Consider the following 18,958-nt stretch of genomic DNA (forward strand, 5'->3'; position numbering starts at 1 on the left):
TTTACCTCCTCCAACAACTGAAAACTCATCAGTTGGTCCCCCTTCCCTGCATGGTGTAGACGAATCCTGGCACTTCCTAATGGCCATATGTTGATTGTTCAGGATTGAGGCACAGTCTGGTTTATCTGCAAAAAAGGTGGCAGGAGATGTGGCTGATGTTCTGTTCATGGCTTATTAAGACCCCAGGAAGACCCCAGTCCCCCTCCCCAGGGGAACTCATAAAAGGGCCTCCTGGTGGAGCCACATCCTGGGCTGGCAGGTGAGCCAGGAAGGCAGGGAGGGAAAGGGGGAGGATGCCCCTACTTGCCCAGCAGATGGCACCTCTCAGTAACGAATGGGGAGAGGACACTTCCTTCTAAGCCTGGAGCCCCAGTCCTGACCGCCCCCCGCATTGCAACACACCCCAGTCATGCTTACTTCCAAGCCAGACATCTCAAAAAACAGAAAAATAAAAAAGTTCATTCCAGCTGAAAATACACCATCTGCCTGGAAACATCTTTGCTTGTCACTGTCGCATCAACACCCAAAGCAGGTTAATTGCCGGCCCAGAACAGATGGTTTCTTTCTATAATTACCGGGTCCCCCCACCAAGGCTTCCTCCTCAGCTGCCTCCTTGCCCTGCTGGCAGCCCCCTGCTGTTTCCTGGCCACCCCGCTGCCACCACTCAGCCACCGTCCTGCCAGCCACAGGGGGCCAGCCCACAACCAGCCCTCTGTTCAAGCCAGGGCCCCTCCCCCTCTGCTGGGAATCAGCCCCGGGGGCCTGGGGGGCTTTCAACACCACCTGGGAAGATGGCGATCTGCAGGTGACCCCAGCCTTGTCACCCCCATTAGCAAAGAAAAACTAACCAAACCAAGATGTCGGTAGTCACCCATCAAATCCACAAAGGCTTAAGACACTATCATCCTATTTCTTGGTGAGGGTGCAGTGAGATGTGTACCCCAAGCCCCGTGGCAGGGAGAGCGAGTTATCAACATCACTGTCTAGAATGAATTCTGACTGAATATAAGAACCTTGAAAAATACTGCCTACTTCTTAACCCAGCATTTCACTTTGAGGAGTCTATCCAAAAGTCTATGAGAGTCTAAAATACGAAAAGAATGTTAGCACAAAACTGTTCACTGCAGCAATGAAAACCACAGCAGGGAAAGGGCTAAGTAGGATGGCATAGTATACAGCCATGACACATGTTTACAAGGAACTTTTAATTAAATCACAAATGTTATATAATGTTAATTGATAGAAGAATTTAAAGAGGCCTAAACATGAAGAATGTAAATATGCTGGAAATGGACATACATAGCATTAAAAGGTGTGTATGAATCGTACCAAATGTGTTAAAAGTGATCTTCTGGGTGGTAAAATTTGTAGTGGTTTCACCATCCTTTTTTGGATAGATTGTCCTAAACTTTCATCAATGAACACTGAGAAATAAAAGGAAATGAATGGTTTTCAAACACTATTTAAAAACCGAGTTTAGGAATGCACAAGAAATTTGTACAGTGATTGTCTCTGGGGAGGGGCCTGGGGCAGAGTTCATGCTGGAGAAAGCCCTGCCTTTGCATTCAAACCATCTGGAGTCTTCTAAGTACCAGGCTGGTTTTACCTATTGAAAAATAAATAAACGAAAATTTTTGTCAAGGAGACCCAGAAGTAAGAACACTAAAACCAGAAAAGCCGAGAGAAGAGTCTGAGGGGAAAACCAGGAAAGTGCTTTCACCTCCTGGGGGAAACAGGACTCCAGGTCTCAACTGCCCTCTCGGGCCGAGTGCCCATCACAGTCACCCCAGGACCCAGTTGGTCCAGGGTGGCTTCACTCAGCAAGGCCTGCTCCGTCTGACCAAACAGGTCAGGAGTTGGGTTGGGGTTTTTCCCAGGAATAAAGGCAGGCAGGCGAGGGGAGGGACTTCAGGGGACATCACTGCAGGGCCTCTGAGCTAGGACCCTGTGTCCCCTGGGTCTGGAACAGTTGGGCCCAACACATGAGCAATGAATGGGTGAGGCTTCCCCCAACTCCCCAATCACCTTCTATGAGTTGGGAGAACCGTCTAAACAGCCCACCACCCTGTGGGTCAGCAGAATCCTCTAAATGAGACCCCCGCTTCCCAGGAGAACCTTCGCAGTCAATGTACTGAACCTTAGTTAGCCTTTGAGGAACTTTCTCAGTAGGGCCAGCAGCTGCTTCTTCACAAACTCATTGCCCATGACCTGCTTGGTCAGCTCCACAGCGTCCACCCACTCCAGGTCCCTGAGGATGGCGGTGGCTTCATTATACAGCCTTTGTTTCTTATCAGGCGTCAGCTCCATTATGATCTGAGGAATCGGCTTGAACTGTCCCCATGTCATCCATGCACCTAACAGACCCCCGACAGCCCCCCCTAGAAAACAAGGAAGGTTCAATTAGTTGGGCCTTATGCATAAATCATGGCCTCAGGCTCTTGCTGAAAGCACGTCCACCGCCGGGACGAGTGGGCACATTCCCGCGTGGCCAGAACCGGCTCGGCTTCGTGCCCGCTCCACCCCACCTTGCGGGGGGGGAGGGTTTATGGGGTCTTCAGTTCATTTGGCTCAGATATTGAACCCCAACGTGCCTTCCCTGAGCTCTGCACTCACAGATGCAGCGCGAAGCCTCTCCCGCCGCACATCTGTGCTAACGGAAATCTTCTCCAGGGCCTGCGGGTTTCCTGCTTCCCACACACGCTCTCCTCCTAAAGCAGAGAGCAGAGACGCAAGTGTGTTTTCTATGGGAACCATCTCAGTGGTGAGGCTGAGTTGTCTCCATAATACGCTTTTTGCCCCTGAACTTCAGAAATTTCTAGGGAAATCGTTTGGCTAAAGCACCCTGGGGACAGAGGAGAAGACCTTCACTCGGAAGCAACTGTTTCTCATGCCAGCCCTCCAGAGCTGTGTGATGGTAACTACAAATACAACTTTCTCAACTACTTCTCTTCCTGTGACCCCGAAAAGGCGTAACCATTATTTTTAAGTGTAAATTTATGATCAAATGTAAGGTGTCTGATGTTGGGACTTGAAGCCCTGTGTAAACGTAAAGTTCTATGTGACCAGGTGGGTCCAGGTCGGCTACAGGAAGGTGCCCTGGGCAGGGGTCTCAAACTCAAAGGCCTTTAGGGGGCAGGCAGAAGGTTGAGAGGAGGGAAGAGGGCTGAGTGAGCCTGTGGGTGACGGAAAGCTGGGTCCCTGTCCAAGGGGCGGTGGCTACCCCTCGCCTGCCCATTGCTACCACACGGAATGCCAGATCTGTATCCTGAAAAATGTCCCATGATTTTTAAAACAAAAAATTTAAAAGACTTTTATTTATTTGAGAGATAGAGCGAGAGTGAGAGAGAGACAAAGAGCACAAGCAGGAGAGAGAGAGAGAAGCAGACTCCCTGCTAACCAGGGCACCCAATGCGGGGCTCGATCCCAGGACCCTGGGATCACGACCTGAGTTGAAGGCAAATGCTTAAATGACTGAGCCACATGGGCACCCCTAAAAACTTCGAGCTTTAAATACCGATGATCAGAAATTAATAGATGCAGCCTGGCTGGACTTAGTGACTCTCTCTAAAAGAGGAGAGCGTGGAAAGGGGGAAACTAATGTCACAGTGGAGAAAGCTGGCACAGACCCCCTTAACCAGGTGATCAAGGTGGACATCGCCAGGGAGGCCTATGGATGTAACACGTCCCTGGAATGGTGCTATGAGACAGGTGTCCACCTGTGTCCTCGGTAAGCTTTCCAAAGGTCCCTAACCCCGGGCTAAGCACGAGAAAGCCCTCAGGCAGACCCAAACAGAGAGGCATTCTACAAATACCTGCCCAGTTACTCCTCAAAACTACCCAGGCCATGAAAGCAAGCAAAGTCTGAGCAACTGTCACAGACCCGGGGAGACGAAGCAGGCATGAGGATTAAATGCACTGTGATAGCTTGAGCTGGATTCTGGGACAGGAAACATCAGTAATGCAAAAACTGGCAAAGTACAAATAAAGCCTGGAGACCAGGTAGTAGTGACGCATCGGTGTTGGTTTCTTACTTTGACAAGGGCACCTGGTAACACAAGATGGTAACGTCAGGGGAACGGAAGCGGTGAGGGATACACGGGAGTTCTCTGCACGGTCTCGCCAGCTTGTCTGTAATTCTACTACTATTCCAGAATAAAAGGTTTATTTGAGAGAAAAGAGCCCGGGCAGAGAGAACCCAGGTGTGGGCCGCCCCCGCCTGCACCCTCTCCGGAAGCCGAGTGTGGAGGCATCTGAGCACACAGCTCCCCTGGGGCTGAGCCCAGGCCAGCATCGGGCCCTGGAGGCTGAACACCGCCCCTGGCCACCCTTCCCCTCTGCTCCAAAAGCAGGGAGGATTCGGGGAGGGAAAACCAGTCATTTACAAGTTTTACTGAACTTTTCCCCATGACACCCGCGAAGCGCTTAGAGCCCAGAGTTGCCCTCATCTGCACTAAACCGTTAGGAGAACAGCAAGATTTGATTTAGAGCAGCACTTAATGCAAAAGGTCGCCAGGAATATCGACCAGCAAATTACTCACTCTTTGGAGAAGAGAAAATTCCTTGGTTTTCTGGGTAAAACAATGTTCCCGCCCACGACTAGGGGCTGCAAGTAGCGAGTCCCCCGGTTCTCCTGGCAGACATTGTGTTCTCCACCAGAGCTGACACAACCCAGATAAAATACATGCTCCCACAATGGCATCTGGGATCAGCTATATGATAAAGGATCCCATCAAGCCCTCCCCTGAGCACCTTAGATGGGGGGGGGGACAAAGATGTAGACTGTCACTGAGGAAGGAGGCAATGGCCTTGTCTCCACCCTCACTGGCTGCTGATTGGATGTTGAGAAGCTGAAGTCAGGACTCACTAATTCACAGGCTGCAAAGGGACACGGACAGGTGGACGGTCTGGGGGTCCCCACACGATGACTTACTCCCCAGTGTGACCTCTGCGTCACGGAATGTCCCTGTGTGCCAGTCCTGCCACAGAAACACAGAGCAGAGCAGGAAGCCATGCCGGGAGCCGGAAGCAGAAGCCAACCTGGGCAGATAGGCCGTCACCTCTCCAGCCTGTGTCGTGGGAGGACCGCAGGCCGGACTGGGAGCTCTCCCCCGTCGCCAGCACAGGCTGCCCGTACAGAGCGGCGTCCAGTGATGCTCTGGGCCCAGTGCAGCCAAACACGCGGCAAAGCTCCCTGTTGCAGGGTCCATCTGAGGCACCTCCCGGGAGAACTAACCCAGCCCCTCCTCAAGTGAGGCCCACACAGCAGCCCTGACCCACGGGTCAGACGACACGGGAACCCTTCCTGCTCCAAAGCCAGAGGAAGCAACCCTTCCAGGCTCCAAGAATGATGGGAAAGTGGGCCAAACCTCCATTCATTGCTGGAAACTGGCTGTCAAGTAGAAGCAGGGGGTAAAAGCGGGGGGCAGGGACGACCCCTCTAGGATATTTGTGCTTTTTCTGCCTGAGACTGTTTGCTTTCAGAATAGTGAGTCGCTCTGAATGAGCTCATGTAAAATGGGCAGACAGCGTCTGCTCCTAGGGGGTGCTCAGCAAACCCAGCTTCCTCCCGGGTTCCCTTCTGCAGTGACCTGTCATGGTGACGGGGAAGGAGACCATCCAAGGGACCCAGGACACCCTTTCATCTTCAGATGCCCGGATACATCGCTGAGGGGAGAGGCGCCCTCCAGGTCTGCACGACATGGATGCCATTTGCTGGAAAGCCCTGCAATTCGGAGACCTTCACGCTCAGAAGCCTGTGTTTTCAGTAGGAGGAATTAGGGACACAAATCATGTCACAGAAGCAATCTCAACTCAACCAACATCTCCCACAGGACAGAGACTTCTGTGAGGTCTGTGGTTTCAAAGGCCTTTCTTACAACACCCCCGAGCTGACTGTCCCCGCGAGCTTGCGCTTACCCGCAGCTAGTCCGAGTGGTCCTCCGACCAGACCACCGATGAAGGCCACAGACCCTGCGATCGTCGCGCCCTTCTTAGAGCACTCGTAGGTCACCTTCACATCCTCGTACTCCGAGATGCAGCCGAGCAGCTTCATGACGTCATCTACCGAGAGGGGCTTCTTTTTGTGCCTCAAAGGAAGCATTTCAAAGGGAGAGTTTTAATGAGCGTCAGAGTACCTGCACCCAAATGTTACTCTGGCTGGAGGTCCGAGCAACAGTCCTCATGTGGAGAACGGGAGCTCTGCCATACGCGGGACAGACGGCACCAGCCCTGTGGTTGGGTCCTTGTCACGGACGAAGCCGGGAAGCATTTAGTTCATAAGCAACACAGTCCGCAGAAGGGAGGAAAGGTCTTCCTTGCCCTCTGCTTCGCTTCTGATTTGTGCCGGGTTACGGAGCAGGCCCGGCCCCAGGCTCCCGCGGGTCATCACTAGTGAGGCAAGCGAGCCCTCTCTTGAGTCTGCGCCCTTCCTGCTGCCTCAGGCCTCCCCAGGGCACAGAGCCTGGCGGAGAGCAGGACGTCCCAGCCTCCACTCCCCTGTCATGGGACAGGGAACAGAGCTCGTGCCAAGCCAGAAAGGGGGCAAGTACTGACTCCATGACCACACTGGCCTTGTGCCCACCGCTGTCCGCCTGTGACCCTGAGCAGAGCGTCAGAGTCCTCACCTGTAAAATGAGACAACCCACCTACAAGCTGGATTCTGGAAAGGTCTGGGCAGAATGGATGCAAGTACCTGGTATGAGTGTGGAACACTGCGACCTGCAGACATGTTGGCTCTAAATGAATATTCTGTTGGTGAGACAACCACTGATTTTCTATCAGCAGCCACTCCTAATGCCTGTCCAGTTCTGCATGGGGGATGGTAAAGGCGGGGGTAGGCTGACCCTAAGGAGGGCTAGCAAGATGGGACAATGAGAGAATAAACTAAAGCACAGAATTCCAGAACACTTTGCATGTGTTCCGATAGACAGCCAGATGGACCTTTAGAACAATGACCTTAGAACAATTGTCTGAGGTCAGGAAACTGTTTGCTGCACTGGTGGGGAACTGGCAGGCAGGCAGGGCTGGGGCAGGGTGGACTCTGCCCCAGGGTCAGTGGGCATGGAGACCCACAACACGGACGGGCCACCTGACAGGCCCCGGAAGTAAAATCAAAGTGGCCACGAGCTGATGCTACTCCTTCTGGCCTCGGCTGGACCCAAGACTCTAAGGGCACTTCCTTCCATCACTCCGCTTTCTTGCAAGCAGTCCCTAAAGGAACTGGACAAAGGTTGGGGCAGACCCTGTTGCTCAGTAACTCTTGGTTACATTTCTTTCTGACCCAAGGAGAATCCAGAAGCAGCCTCTGATGTAAAATCATCCTCCCAGTCCTGGGAGAGACTTCTGATCCCCTAGAATGAATCTCTGGGTCTGCTGGATCACCACAGTCAGGGTTCAGGACCTCTCTGCCGTCCCAGCAGAGGTAAGGCGTGTCCTGTGCTCTGGCCCCTGCCGTGTTCTGAGATCCGTGGTTCTCCACAAGTGCACCGAATCACTGATGACCTTGGGAAATGCAGCCCGCGTGCGTGGGCTGAGATTCTGCGTGGGGACAAGCTCCAGCTGGCCTCTAACCCCACCTCGGACAGCAAGACTCTATGAGTGCATGACCCAGACATCGGACATCTGCTGCTTGGTGCTCGAGTTCAGAAAGTGCAAACAAGCCTCCCCCAATGTGTCTGTTTGACCAATTGGAGTATAGAGGCGATGGAGGGACAGGCCCTGCAGGGGTGCTCAAGGGACGGAGAAGGAATCAAGGGTGCCTGCCCCCGCTCTGGCCCCATGTGTCCTGGACGTGCCTACAAACCTCCGAGCTTCCCGCACCTTTGCTCACTACCGGCAGCCCCTTGTAAACAGAGTCCACACCGCCCCCTCCACCCTGGAAGAGAGCCCACTCGAGGGTCAGGAATTATCCACACACAAAGGTCATGATAATCAGATAGCATTACAACAGCAAAGGGACTGCACATGGCAGAGGTCACTAAGAAATGAGGGGATGGAGGGTGTGACTCGATTTACCCAGTAGCCATGGTGCTGTGAAGCTACGTAAATGAGTTTTCTTTCAGATACTAATGTATTTCAAATATTGATAACCAAAGGCGTTACTATCATAATTAAACCTTTCAAAAAGCTAATAATCCTCTTGTAAAACATCTATTCGTGGCATAGTTTATATATGGTTTATATGCAGCTTTCTATCTGCCAGTTATGCTGGGAAAAGGGGAGTCGAAGCTCAATCCTGGGAAGGCCTGTCCTGAGGCTGCAGTGAGCTCCCCACATCCAGGCACATGAAGACCCCAAGCATGGTCTGCAAGGGGGGCTTCCAAGCCAGGGCACTCTGCCCAGACACCACTCCTAAAACAGGGTTTTTGCAGGATTATGGACCTGCACCCTGGAAACACTTTCTGCATAACAAGAAAATGCATGGCAAGGAGGCAGGACACAGCCACTTCATACTCTATTGTGCATCTAAAAACCTAGCTTCCCACGGGCTCTGAATGACTCCCTAGAAACCCACAGGGACTAATAAGGCATCATCGTGCAAAGGCTACTCCCAACCTCCACTCAGCCCAGGCAGCCCAGCACAAGGCAGGAGCCCAGGGCTCTGCAGAACTGGAGGGCCAGCAGGGGTCGCGGTGTGTGGGAGGGCAGCGGACGACGTGGCCCACCTCTGGCCGGGTTTAATAGCTCCACACCACAGGAAGAGGGGGCATTGTGGCTGCCTCACTCCAAGACAAACCTGTTTAATTTCCTTGTGAGAATCATTTTAGACGTTAGAGCATCAGTAGACTCTTGTGGAAGGAAGGTTTGTCACCCCATCTCCTGAGTCCTTGCTAAAAACCCCGGCCTCCTGACTTCTCCGGGCTTGCCAGAGTGAGCAAGGAAGCCAGTCCTGCTTCTCCTCCCACTGCAAGCTTGCCTTTGTCTGTAAGCAACAAGGACGCCAGTAAGGAGGGAGGAGGGAGGAAGAGTACTCTGATGGGGACAGACCTCAGAGGGTGGGAACGGGGCCTCCCCTCCCCATATCACACCTATTTCAGAATCAGATTTGTCCACAACATGGACTCTGGTCACAGCAAGCCCATCTGCCAGCCACAGACAAGGCAAATACCAACTTGCAGCCCTGGTTTCTTGCACCACCAGGCTGGTCTGCCGATGACAGCAAGGTTCTGGGGAAGAGGGACATGAGCCCATCCCTGAGAGTGCAGCCCAGCTTTTTGAGATGGAGCAGATTGTGAGAGAGCTGGGAGAGGAAGGCTTCAGAGCTAACACAGACCCCCATGCACCCTGTTTAAAAAGAAAAGAAAACAAAAGCAGAGCCTCTGAAGGAGTCAGGGTGATCTTGCTCACCTGCCATCTTTCTCTTCTCTGCTGGAATTTATAAAATTCCACTGTGTGGCCTGGCTCTTGTAAGCCTTGTCTTCCCAGCTCTGTAGGCCCCAGTGCGAAGGGCTCACGTGGACCCCACCAGCACTGTCAGATGAGCCCACAGACATTTTAAGACTGAACTGTTGCTAGTATTTGAAAATCAGATTTCACATACATCTGATCTCTGATTTCTCTTGACAAATCAAAAGAGCGAGTCCCCCTGGACCAACTTCCGGTAGCCACAGAGGCAAAGCTAAGCTGGTACTGCCTTCTCTCTGCCATAGGCCCTAGCAGGGCCACCTTCCCCACCCAGGGGCCCATAAACAGGTCACTCTGCAGCCTCTCAGAGTCTCCCTGCTTCGTCTTCTAAAGGTAAAGAAGCTACCAGTCCCCAGCAAAGGAATGCTCCCCTCCGAGATCCTTAACCCCCATTCCTGGTCATCTCTAACTTACCCCGCAGGGGAGGCCGGGGGTGCTGTCTCACCGGGCATCCTTCCAGGATTCTGTCCTGCATATGTAACCCCTCTTGCCCCACCCACGCGCCTGGGACCCTGAGGAGGGTGACGCACACCCCGGGGTTACTGAGGAGGGCACACACATGTGGGTACCTGGGGAGGTCATACACACACCCAGGGTCACTATGCGGCACCGTGCTGGGTGCAGGGCCCTGAGCACGGCTCCGGGTTCTAACCCCAGCTGGGCCGCTGCCGCTTACTTCTGGCGTGACGTCAGCCTCTCCGTGCCTCAGTGTCTTCATGTGGCAAATGAATACCCTAACAATGTGGGGTGGCTTCGCAGCTCACAGGACTCCCCGCACCATGCCTTGGGTGCCCCGCCTCAGCCCTGCCGCGACTGCGCCCTGAGCCCTTCACCTACTGGGACGTGGTCCACATTGAGCAGGAGACCCAAGCCTGAGCTTCTCTGGCCCCGTCCTGCCCCAGGTCTCACCCCCCGCCTCAGCGCAGACCCTGCCGCCGGCCGTCTTCAGGGTCACCCGCGTAGGGGGCCTTCCGGTCCCCACTCACCTGCTGGTCCCCGCTGCCATAGCCAGTGACCCTGCCTTCGCTGCCGCCTGGGCTGCCACCTCTACTGCAACCGCTGCTAGGAAGTGCGCCGCTGGCATCCGTTGCCTGGCCGGGGCTCGAGAACGTGGGGTCCTAGCCCAAGGAATCAGCCGGAGTGTCTCCTCTTGGTCGGAGTCTAGGCCTGGCTCCTGAGTCTGGACTGAAGTCCCCGCGGCCCTCAGGCTGCGCTCCTTCGTGCCCACCGCCAGCGATCTACCGCCGCCCGCACACGTTCTGGACGGGCTTCCCTTGCACCTTCCTCAACTCGGAGAGGTCTCTCCCTTTGGCCCTTGATTCAGGATCTCTGACCGTTAGGCCTAAGGAAGCTCCTCCTTCCCCTCAGTGCACACGGAAGAGAGCCCAGCGACCTGGATAAGTCCCAGGTGCAAAGTTCATGTTTGCTGAATGTATGGGCCCAATCCAACACAGGCTGTTCCCCCTCCAGGTGCCTGCACCAGGGGCCTCTGGGTGTGGGGTTTGAAAGACTAAGCACTGGCTTTACTTAAGTCCAGCTTCCAGGACAAAGCTGAGGTGGGGGAACCTCTTGGGAGGGGGAAAGCGGTGTGGGGGGGTGCAGGGACTATGGAGAAGATTCCCTTCACCCCCACCCCGACACACACACGCACAAGGGCTGGCCTTGAACCACCTCAAATCTGAAAAGGACTCTGGGGGCTTTCCATGGCCTAGCCCACTAATCCTGACAGCGTCCTCCCACCTCGGCATGGCGGCCAGTGCCGTGTTACACATAGGAGCAGTGAGGTGCAGAGAGGTTGGTCTGCCCGAGGCCACCCAGGTAGGGAGTGTCAGGGTCCAGATTCTAATCTGGGTCCACCGGGCTCAAAGCCGTCCCTGTAACCAGCCCTCTGCCTGGCTTTCCAGGAAGCCGGACACACCCAGACGATGGGCCTCTTTCACACTGCCAGAGTCCTTTTGTTTCGTTTTCTTCTTTCTCCTCTCTTGAACGGGAAAGTACTTGGGAGGTATATAAGCCATATATACGCACATATACACATCTTACACATACACACACCATGTATATACACGCACATAAACACACACACACGTACATACATACATACACACACATACACATATACGACAGTATATACATGCCCTAGTAAGGCGGTTTTTTTAAAAGAAAGATATATTTTGCTGACTTACAAAAAGCTGTACATATTTAACACATACAACTTGATGATGCGGTGGGACACAAAGGCAGAAGAAAAATTATTAAATTTCCTTACTACCTACAGCCCACTGACAAGTCCTTGAAAAAGGCAGAGTGACCTTCCTCTATGGACTCAACTGCCTCAAAGCTGATACTTTGCTGAGGGCCAAAGGCACTCTTAGCCCAACCCCAGGGCCCTGTAAGTCTACTTTAACATATAAAAGTCCCTTTGAAAACTTCCTTTATCTCTACCCCCAAGATGTGTGTTGGCAGTCATCCCCCAAGCATATGCCCCCCCCCCCCCCCATATCCATCTGAAGGGTCTCATGATTGAGTTTGAACTAAACAGTAATAAATGACATTTGCTAACAATAGCTACCCCCTCAGGATCCTGGAAACCTTGTTTCCATGACACTTGGGAGGCTTACACTATCCCTAACCCCCTCCCAACTTGAGAGTATATAATGGGCCACTCCTCACCACCCCAGTGCAGCTCTTTCTGCCCACGGGTCCTGTCCCTGTGCTTAGTAAAACCACCTTTTTGCACCAAAGATGTCTCAAGAAATCTTTCTTGGCCACTAACTTCGAACCCTAACGTCTTGTTCTGTATCGGATGAGTTTGGGGTTAACCAGTGAGACCATCAACACAATCTACACCATACTCATATCCATCACTCCAGAAGTTTCTTCCCGCCCTCTCTATTGTCATTGTCACTTGTGTGTGTGTGGTAAGACCACTTAACGTAAGAGTTACCCTCTTCACTATACCTTTACCACACAATACAATATGAGTAGCTATAGGCAGTATGCTGTGTAGATTCCCAGCATTTATTTATCTTACAGACCGAAACTTTGTCCCCTTTCACTTTTGTTAAAGTTTACTTCCGTTTTGTTACTTCCATCTCCCTTCTGTCCTCATTGTGAGAAAGGGGCCCGGGCATTCACCAGGGTTCCTGGGCACAGTGAATCACCCCATCCATTTCCCAATAGGAGCTTTTGCTTGAGTTTGGGTGACAACCACCTCCAGGCTCAGGCCTGGGGGAGATTCTCCCATTTCTCTGCGGGCAGCGCCCTCTGGCGGCTCCTTAAAGAATTGGGCTGCTGGCTCCCCCAGAGGTGGGAAGGGGAGTTCTGATGGGCAGGAAAGATGCTGGAAGGGAAAGAAACTGCAAAGTCGGGCCCCCCAGAGAAGGTGAGCTGTAAGAAGTCCAGCCAATGTTGCACCTGTCAGCAACCTGGGACCTTCATTCTGACATGAATAAGTCATACGATGGTTGCACACGCGGAAGCCCGGCAATGGAACACATGATACCACAGTCTCCTAGTGGCAGCCAGGCCTCCTGCAGAGTGGGTCCTGTGAATGACAGGGGCACAGCGGGATCCCCATCATGGTGACTGTGCACTGGTCCAGCATCCAGACAGTGCTCTCATGATGCTTCGCATCTGGAGGTCTGGCTGGGTGACCTCGGGAAAGTCATTCGACTTGTCTATGCCTCCGTTTCCTCATTTGGGAAATGACAACAATAATAGTGCCTCTCCTAGGATTATCCTGAAGATTAAAGGAGGTAATGTGTAGGGATCTAGATTATTCTTGTTTATATCATACGGTGTGAAAATGAAAAACATCTCCAGAGTCCCAAATGTGAGCCTCAAGTTCCCAGAGAGGCAGGAAATCAGATTCTACCCCCACTTTCACAACCCACCATCCACAATCCACCATTCTGGGGGTCCAAGAATCCCCCAGCATGCGGGATCCCCAGCATGCGAGGCTGCATTCACAAGCCATGGGTGGACTTTGGCCCATATATTCACCAAACACTAACTTAGCACCTTGGGCTGCCCAGGGTCCCCGGACTTTCTCCTGTGCCCACTGATGGGACGGAGGAGTGTCTCGGGCCTAAGGGTCAGAGATCTTGAATCAAGACCAAAGGGAGACAGGGTCCCCAGGAAGCCTCTCCAGGCTTGAGGAAGGTGCGAGGTGCAAGGTCCATCTAAGATGAGTGTGGACTGGGGCAGAGGCTGGATGTGAGGGAGTGCAGCCTGGGCACTATGGGGCCCTCTGAGGCCAGCACCTTGTCCCCCCACCCCACCCCACGTTTTCCAGAGTTCCAGTTAGCCAGCTCCTAACTTATATGGCTTTTCCAGCATAATCCCCCCCCAGACCCAGGGCTGGATAAGCCCACATCCAGATCGCACACACAGAAACCCCTGTGACCTCTTAATGAAAGCATATGAGTAAACTTGATGTCATTTTGAAAACTAATCTTACGGTCAGTGTTATTTTTATTTTAAGTTACCTGTAACGAGGCTCCACAGTCCTGTGCTTCAGGGTTCCCAGGGATCTGGATCCAGGCTTGCAGCCAGTCATTTGCCCCAAGGCAGCCATAGAGCCAGGGTTTGGGGTCAGGAGAGGGTCCAGCGCCATATGGTGGGTCTAGGACCCCCTTCCTTCCTCAGAGGGCCTGGGGTGGAGGAGGTCTCCCCTTCCCCCAGTCTTTTCCCCACGACACGTGCATCCCTTTCATATGTGAAATGTTCAGCGCACTGTGGGCACATGTCAGGGGGGTTCACTAGCTTGCTAGGGCCCTATAACAAAAGACCACAAAGTGGGTGACTTAAGAAAGGACTTATTGTCTCCATGTTGGAGACGAAGCCAGTGAGTCTGCAGGTCCAAGCTCCTGAAATCTGTGAGGGAGAATCATTCCTTGCGTCTTCCTAGCTTCTGGGAGTGGCCGGCTCCTTGGCAGTCCGTGACTTGCAGCTGAGCCTCTGCACCTGTCATCGCATGGCATCCCCCCTGTGTGTCTGTGTCAGCGCCCCAGTTTCCCTCTGCTGCTAAGGACACTGGTCATATTGGATTACAGACCTCATCTTAACTTGATTGCATCTGCAAAGACTCTATTTTCAAATAAGGTCACATTTACAAGTACCAGAGGTTAGGACTACAAATATCTGTTCGGGGTGACACAATTCAACCCCAAACACCAGGTAGTCAACAAATACGAGCTGCGAAGATAAGCACGTGAGTATGCACACGGTCCGTGCTGGCACAAGGGAACTAGCAGGCTCAGCCCATGCCTGGCAACAAAGTCGCTATGCACAGAGGGGCCCTCGAGATGCCTGCCTTTGGTCTTGGGGGAGCTTTGTTCTGCAAGGACTGTTGCCGGACAGGCTGGCTTTGGGACTGGTAATGAGCCTGTCCCGGGCTTCATCATTGTTCTTAATAATTAATTCATCCTCTTCCTCGGTGTTTACAGCCTTCAAAAATACGTAGATGGCTATCCTGTCCCTTTGCCATCACTCAGCCCCTCTCTGCATATTTGCCATGGTGCGTTATCATCGTTATTATTATTATTTCCTCCCTGCATGCTCCCTTGGTCCCTCAGCCACCATCACTGCTGCATGAATTTCCTCCAGCTTCCCAGTCCGGAGCGCCCAGGTAGCACGTGGAGTGTCAGAAGTCAGGAGTCGGGTGGGTGACAAGGGACAGCCCACAGGCCCTCTGGCCTCCCACTTACTCCTTTGTCATTTTTGTCAGTTTCCCCAAAGCCACATCAAATAAATAGACGAGCTAAGTAAAAACAGCGTGCTTACAGTGCAAATGCGCTTTCCAGACAAATCCCCTGCCCCTGCTTCCATCCAGACAGTCCCCAATTTCCTTGGCTATGAAATGAGGATGGAATCCTTGTTCTCAGCACCCTGGGATTGCTGTGAGGACAGCTGAGGATCAGAGGGGAAAGCGCCTTGTCAACGACAAAGCAGGGAGAGTGTCGGTACCAGCAATGTCTTCAACACACGATTGGATCTCTGCAGAATGTTCCGGGGTCCGCTGCTCTTGATATTCCAAGTTAAATTTACAAAGTGAACTTGATAGAACTGAGATTCGCCCTTAAATCTGTTTGTTGAAAGAATAGAGAGGTGTCGTCCTTCAAGATCTACCGTCAGATTTTAGTATTCCAAGTAAGTGTGGACCTCAGAGCCCGATGGGCCCTTGGACACAAGCCACAGATGCCCTGAGGGGCTCTGGAAGGTGACGCTGCGATAGAATATTTGAAAAAAACCCACCTTGTCTTCCATCAGAACTCACTGAAGAGCTCTCTGTACCTGGAAGTCGTATTTCCAGTCTGAGAAGAATGATTTTCAGTGGTTCTGTTGAACATGCAATTCTCAAGCAGCTATTTCTATAATTATCCTGTTTCAGTTAGAATACAGTTTCTGGAACAATAGGACTTTTATTGTATTGTCATATCGGTTATAATAGATATCTTATTACAGAAAATGATGGTAGAGTCACTATTATGATTCCGAAGTTTTTATTTGAAATTGCTCAGAGGCTGGAAATTCTTTCTCCGTAGTAATTTCTACTTTAACGCTGCTTTGGTTGTTTTTGGTTTTTGGTTTAAACTTTGCTGTGTTGGAGACTTTGTTCAGTGGCAGACTGTGGGGTTTTTTGTGCATTGGTGTTGCTTGTTTGTGTGTGTGTCTGCTCCAGTGCAGACCGTCGCGAGTCCCCCTGGTGTGTGCTGGTAGCGCGTGGTGCCCATGGTTTTGTTAACTTGCGCGCTGGCTCCGTTGCTGTATCCACATGAGCGCGCTCTCGTCTACTCTAGCGGCCCTAACAAGTTACTGTGGCCTGGGGGCGTGAACAACACGGATCTCCTGGTTCTGGAGCCTGCAAGCCCAGGATCGAGGTGCTGGCAAGGCAGGATTCATTCAGACATCGTCTGGCTTGCAGGCTTGCCGTCCCGCGGTGGGCACGCAGGACATCTTCTCTGTGTTTGTGGCGAGGAGGGAGGGTCCGAGTCTGGTGTGTCTTCTGAGGACATGAACCTATAACGCCAGGGCCCCACCTTATGACCTCTTTGAGCCCTCATTACCTCCTTATAGGCTCCATCCCCAAAGACAGTCACACAGGGGCGTAGGGCCTCAAGATGAATTTGGGGGGCACACAATTTAATGGACAGCACTGAATTTTTTTGATTGCTGAAGAAATACCTAGAGATGTTGTATTGAATGGACCTGATACACAGTATTTCAAGGAGTAAATAACGTTAGTGAATATACAATAGAGACCCTGACACTTGAGGCACAGGTCAATGATGTAATATGCTATTTCAGATGGTATCCACTGTGGGGAGAAGAGGGGAGGAGGGAGGGGTCAGGTCCCTCCCCTTAACTCACTGGCCTCAGACCCTGAGCTGTTGGAAGCCCAGGCTGACTCTGGAAACATGTTACTTGACTCCGGCACGATGGCCAGGAAGTCACCACAAATCTTGGATATCAAATCAACCTTTAGGCCCAGGGGACCTTCTCTGCAATGAAAGGATTTAAGGACCATGAACATTCCCAGATACCTGCCCACACGCTCCGACACAACCAGAACCACCTGTGAGACCAGCACCACTTCCACACGTCCCGGTGAAACACATGCTCAGCTTAGAGCCCAGACTACTGATGGGGGCACAGGTCATGGGTCCTGGGAAAAGCCGCGTCTCCCCAATCACAGTCTGACTAACTGGAGCTCAAATCCTCTAGGCGCCCTGTTTTCCAGATGATCTCTTGGGCCCCCCCAGAAACAGAGAGAGGAAAGGACTGTCCATGGTTACACTGTTAGTAACAGAATCAGAGCAAAACTCCAAACCTCTGTTCTCCCCCAGCACACTCTCTAGCAGTGATGGATCGGAGGGTACTGTCCTGGGGGTGCTGAGTGCTTCGAAGGCAGGGAGGCTGGGGGGGGGGGGAACACACACACACACACACACACACACACACACACACACACACACACTCATTATGAGTATGGAGATAAGCAGATGGGAGAATGTTCCGGGAATTCTCCAACATGAAAACAATCCCATCGCTGGAGCGCCTAGAAGAGAGGCACCTTGGAATTCACAAAGCATTCCTTTGAGGTTCAGCAGCATTGGGAGGCCCCTGGGGCCTCGCCGTCTCCTCTACCCCCTTTCTCATCCCACAGCTGGCCGTCCACCCCAAAATTTCAATTGCCTTGGGGAAGTACGTGCCTGACGTCAGGATGGAATCCAGCGGGGAAAGGGGTCCTCTTGGCACACATGCCTTTTCTGCTATGAGAGCAGAGACTCACCCTGTTCCCACAGGTGCTTATCCACTGGGGTAAATGATGCTCCACTCGCCTCAGTACTCAAGGAGTACGGGGACTTGGGGTGAAGGTCTGGGAAGATAAACAGATATAGTCTCTGGCAGTTTCTGTGGGTGAGGAATTCATCGATTCGGAGAGAGCGTCCTGCACCCCCAGGAGCCATTTCTACCAGGCCCCTTCCTCTGACCATGACCAAGCTACCCGCAGGTTCCTGCCCTTGAGCACTCGCTTCCCCTCCCTTGGTCGAAATCCCCACCACAGGATTTTCTTTTTCAGTTGCCATCAGGCTTTGCTATAGCAGAGCCCAAGGTGAGAGCCCGCCTAGCTCGGTGGGCAGCAGGGCCCGCAGCGCCCTGACCCGGTGATCAGAGGCCTATGCCTCGGTACCCTTGGTGGCGGCCCTGCCAGAGCCTGCGACGTGCGGAGAGCGATCTGAAGAGCCAAGGGATTTCTCTCAAGTAAGCTCCTCAGAGCATCTCCAGGAACCTCAAAGGTCACAGCACCCACACACTGGGAGCAACTGTGAGCCCACACACACGGCTCCCAGTGATGCAGCAGACACTCTGGGGAAGACACAGGCAGCGACCCCAGCTCCTGCACCCCCATGGTCCAGGGTGGAGGGAGCCCGCATTGCCTCACCCCTAAACAAAGGCCCCGGGCCCATAGGCTGCAGCCTGGGAGGGCGCCACACTTGCTCCCACCTCCGCAAAGCAAGCAAGGCAAAGGGCTCTGCCAGCGCGGTGTGCACCGGACAAGTAAGGAAACGCCAGTGGAACGTCGTGTTTGTGGGTTTTTTAAGGACTGTGAGTGCCCTCCCAAGGACCATTGTTTTCACCAGGCTGCTTTCTGCTAAGTTCCAGTAAGTAATTGGCATGCCATTTCAGTAAAAATGAATCGCGGCTGAATTTTTGTTTTATTTACATAACATAAAGCCTTCCTTTCCTTTATTATGGAGATAGTTCAGCCCAGAGCAGGATGCCCAGTGGGCAATGGGGTGGTCTCCTCCCAGCCGGATCCCAGCTTCTGTCCTCTGAGCCGGATAGCCAACCCTTGCTGTCCACCTTGGCTGTGGGAATAAACTAGACCATCCAAGCTCTCACTTTCTTCAGCCTGCTTTTCTTGCAGGGAAAGCTCCAGAATCTCTGTAGGAGGCTCGGGGCAGCCACGTCCTGGGAAGGAGCTGGAGGCTAAGGGGCTTCTCTGAAGCGTATTTGCAAAGTGAGCTCACTGCTAAGGTTTTATGTT

At 52.7% G+C, this 18,958-nt stretch overlaps 1 protein-coding gene across 1 annotated transcript; it reads right to left on the reverse strand.

The window, feature by feature from the left end:
* Positions 1 to 443: 443 nt before the first annotated feature.
* LOC123791366 (protein C19orf12 homolog) lies at positions 444 to 10,749 on the reverse strand. The gene is made up of 4 exons (XM_045796113.2): positions 10,389 to 10,749; positions 5,917 to 6,086; positions 2,138 to 2,378; positions 444 to 1,606 (listed from the first exon to the last, which is right to left on the reverse strand). Exons 1-3 carry the CDS (start codon positions 10,484 to 10,486, stop codon positions 2,143 to 2,145), a joined length of 504 nt encoding a protein of 167 aa, XP_045652069.2. The 5' UTR covers positions 10,487 to 10,749; the 3' UTR covers positions 444 to 1,606; positions 2,138 to 2,142.
* Positions 10,750 to 18,958: the final 8,209 nt, after the last annotated feature.

Source organism: Ursus americanus, chromosome 21 (assembly GCF_024610735.1).
Source record: "Ursus americanus isolate L20-20 chromosome 21, mUrsAme1.1.p, whole genome shotgun sequence".
NCBI classification, from domain to species: domain Eukaryota; kingdom Metazoa; phylum Chordata; class Mammalia; order Carnivora; family Ursidae; genus Ursus; species Ursus americanus.

Bases quoted from the DNA above. Each gene is read 5' to 3' on its own strand.
- LOC123791366 (XM_045796113.2), bottom strand. From the start codon at position 10,486: ATGCCAGCGGCGCACTTCCTAGCAGCGGTTGCAGTAGAGGTGGCAGCC. The intron at 6,087-10,388 runs GTGAGTGGGGAC...GCTTCCTTTGAG, and splicing joins ATGGCAGCGGGGACCAGCAG to GCACAAAAAGAAGCCCCTCT. The intron at 2,379-5,916 runs GTAAGCGCAAGC...CTTGTTTTCTAG, and splicing joins ACCACTCGGACTAGCTGCGG to GGGGGGCTGTCGGGGGTCTG.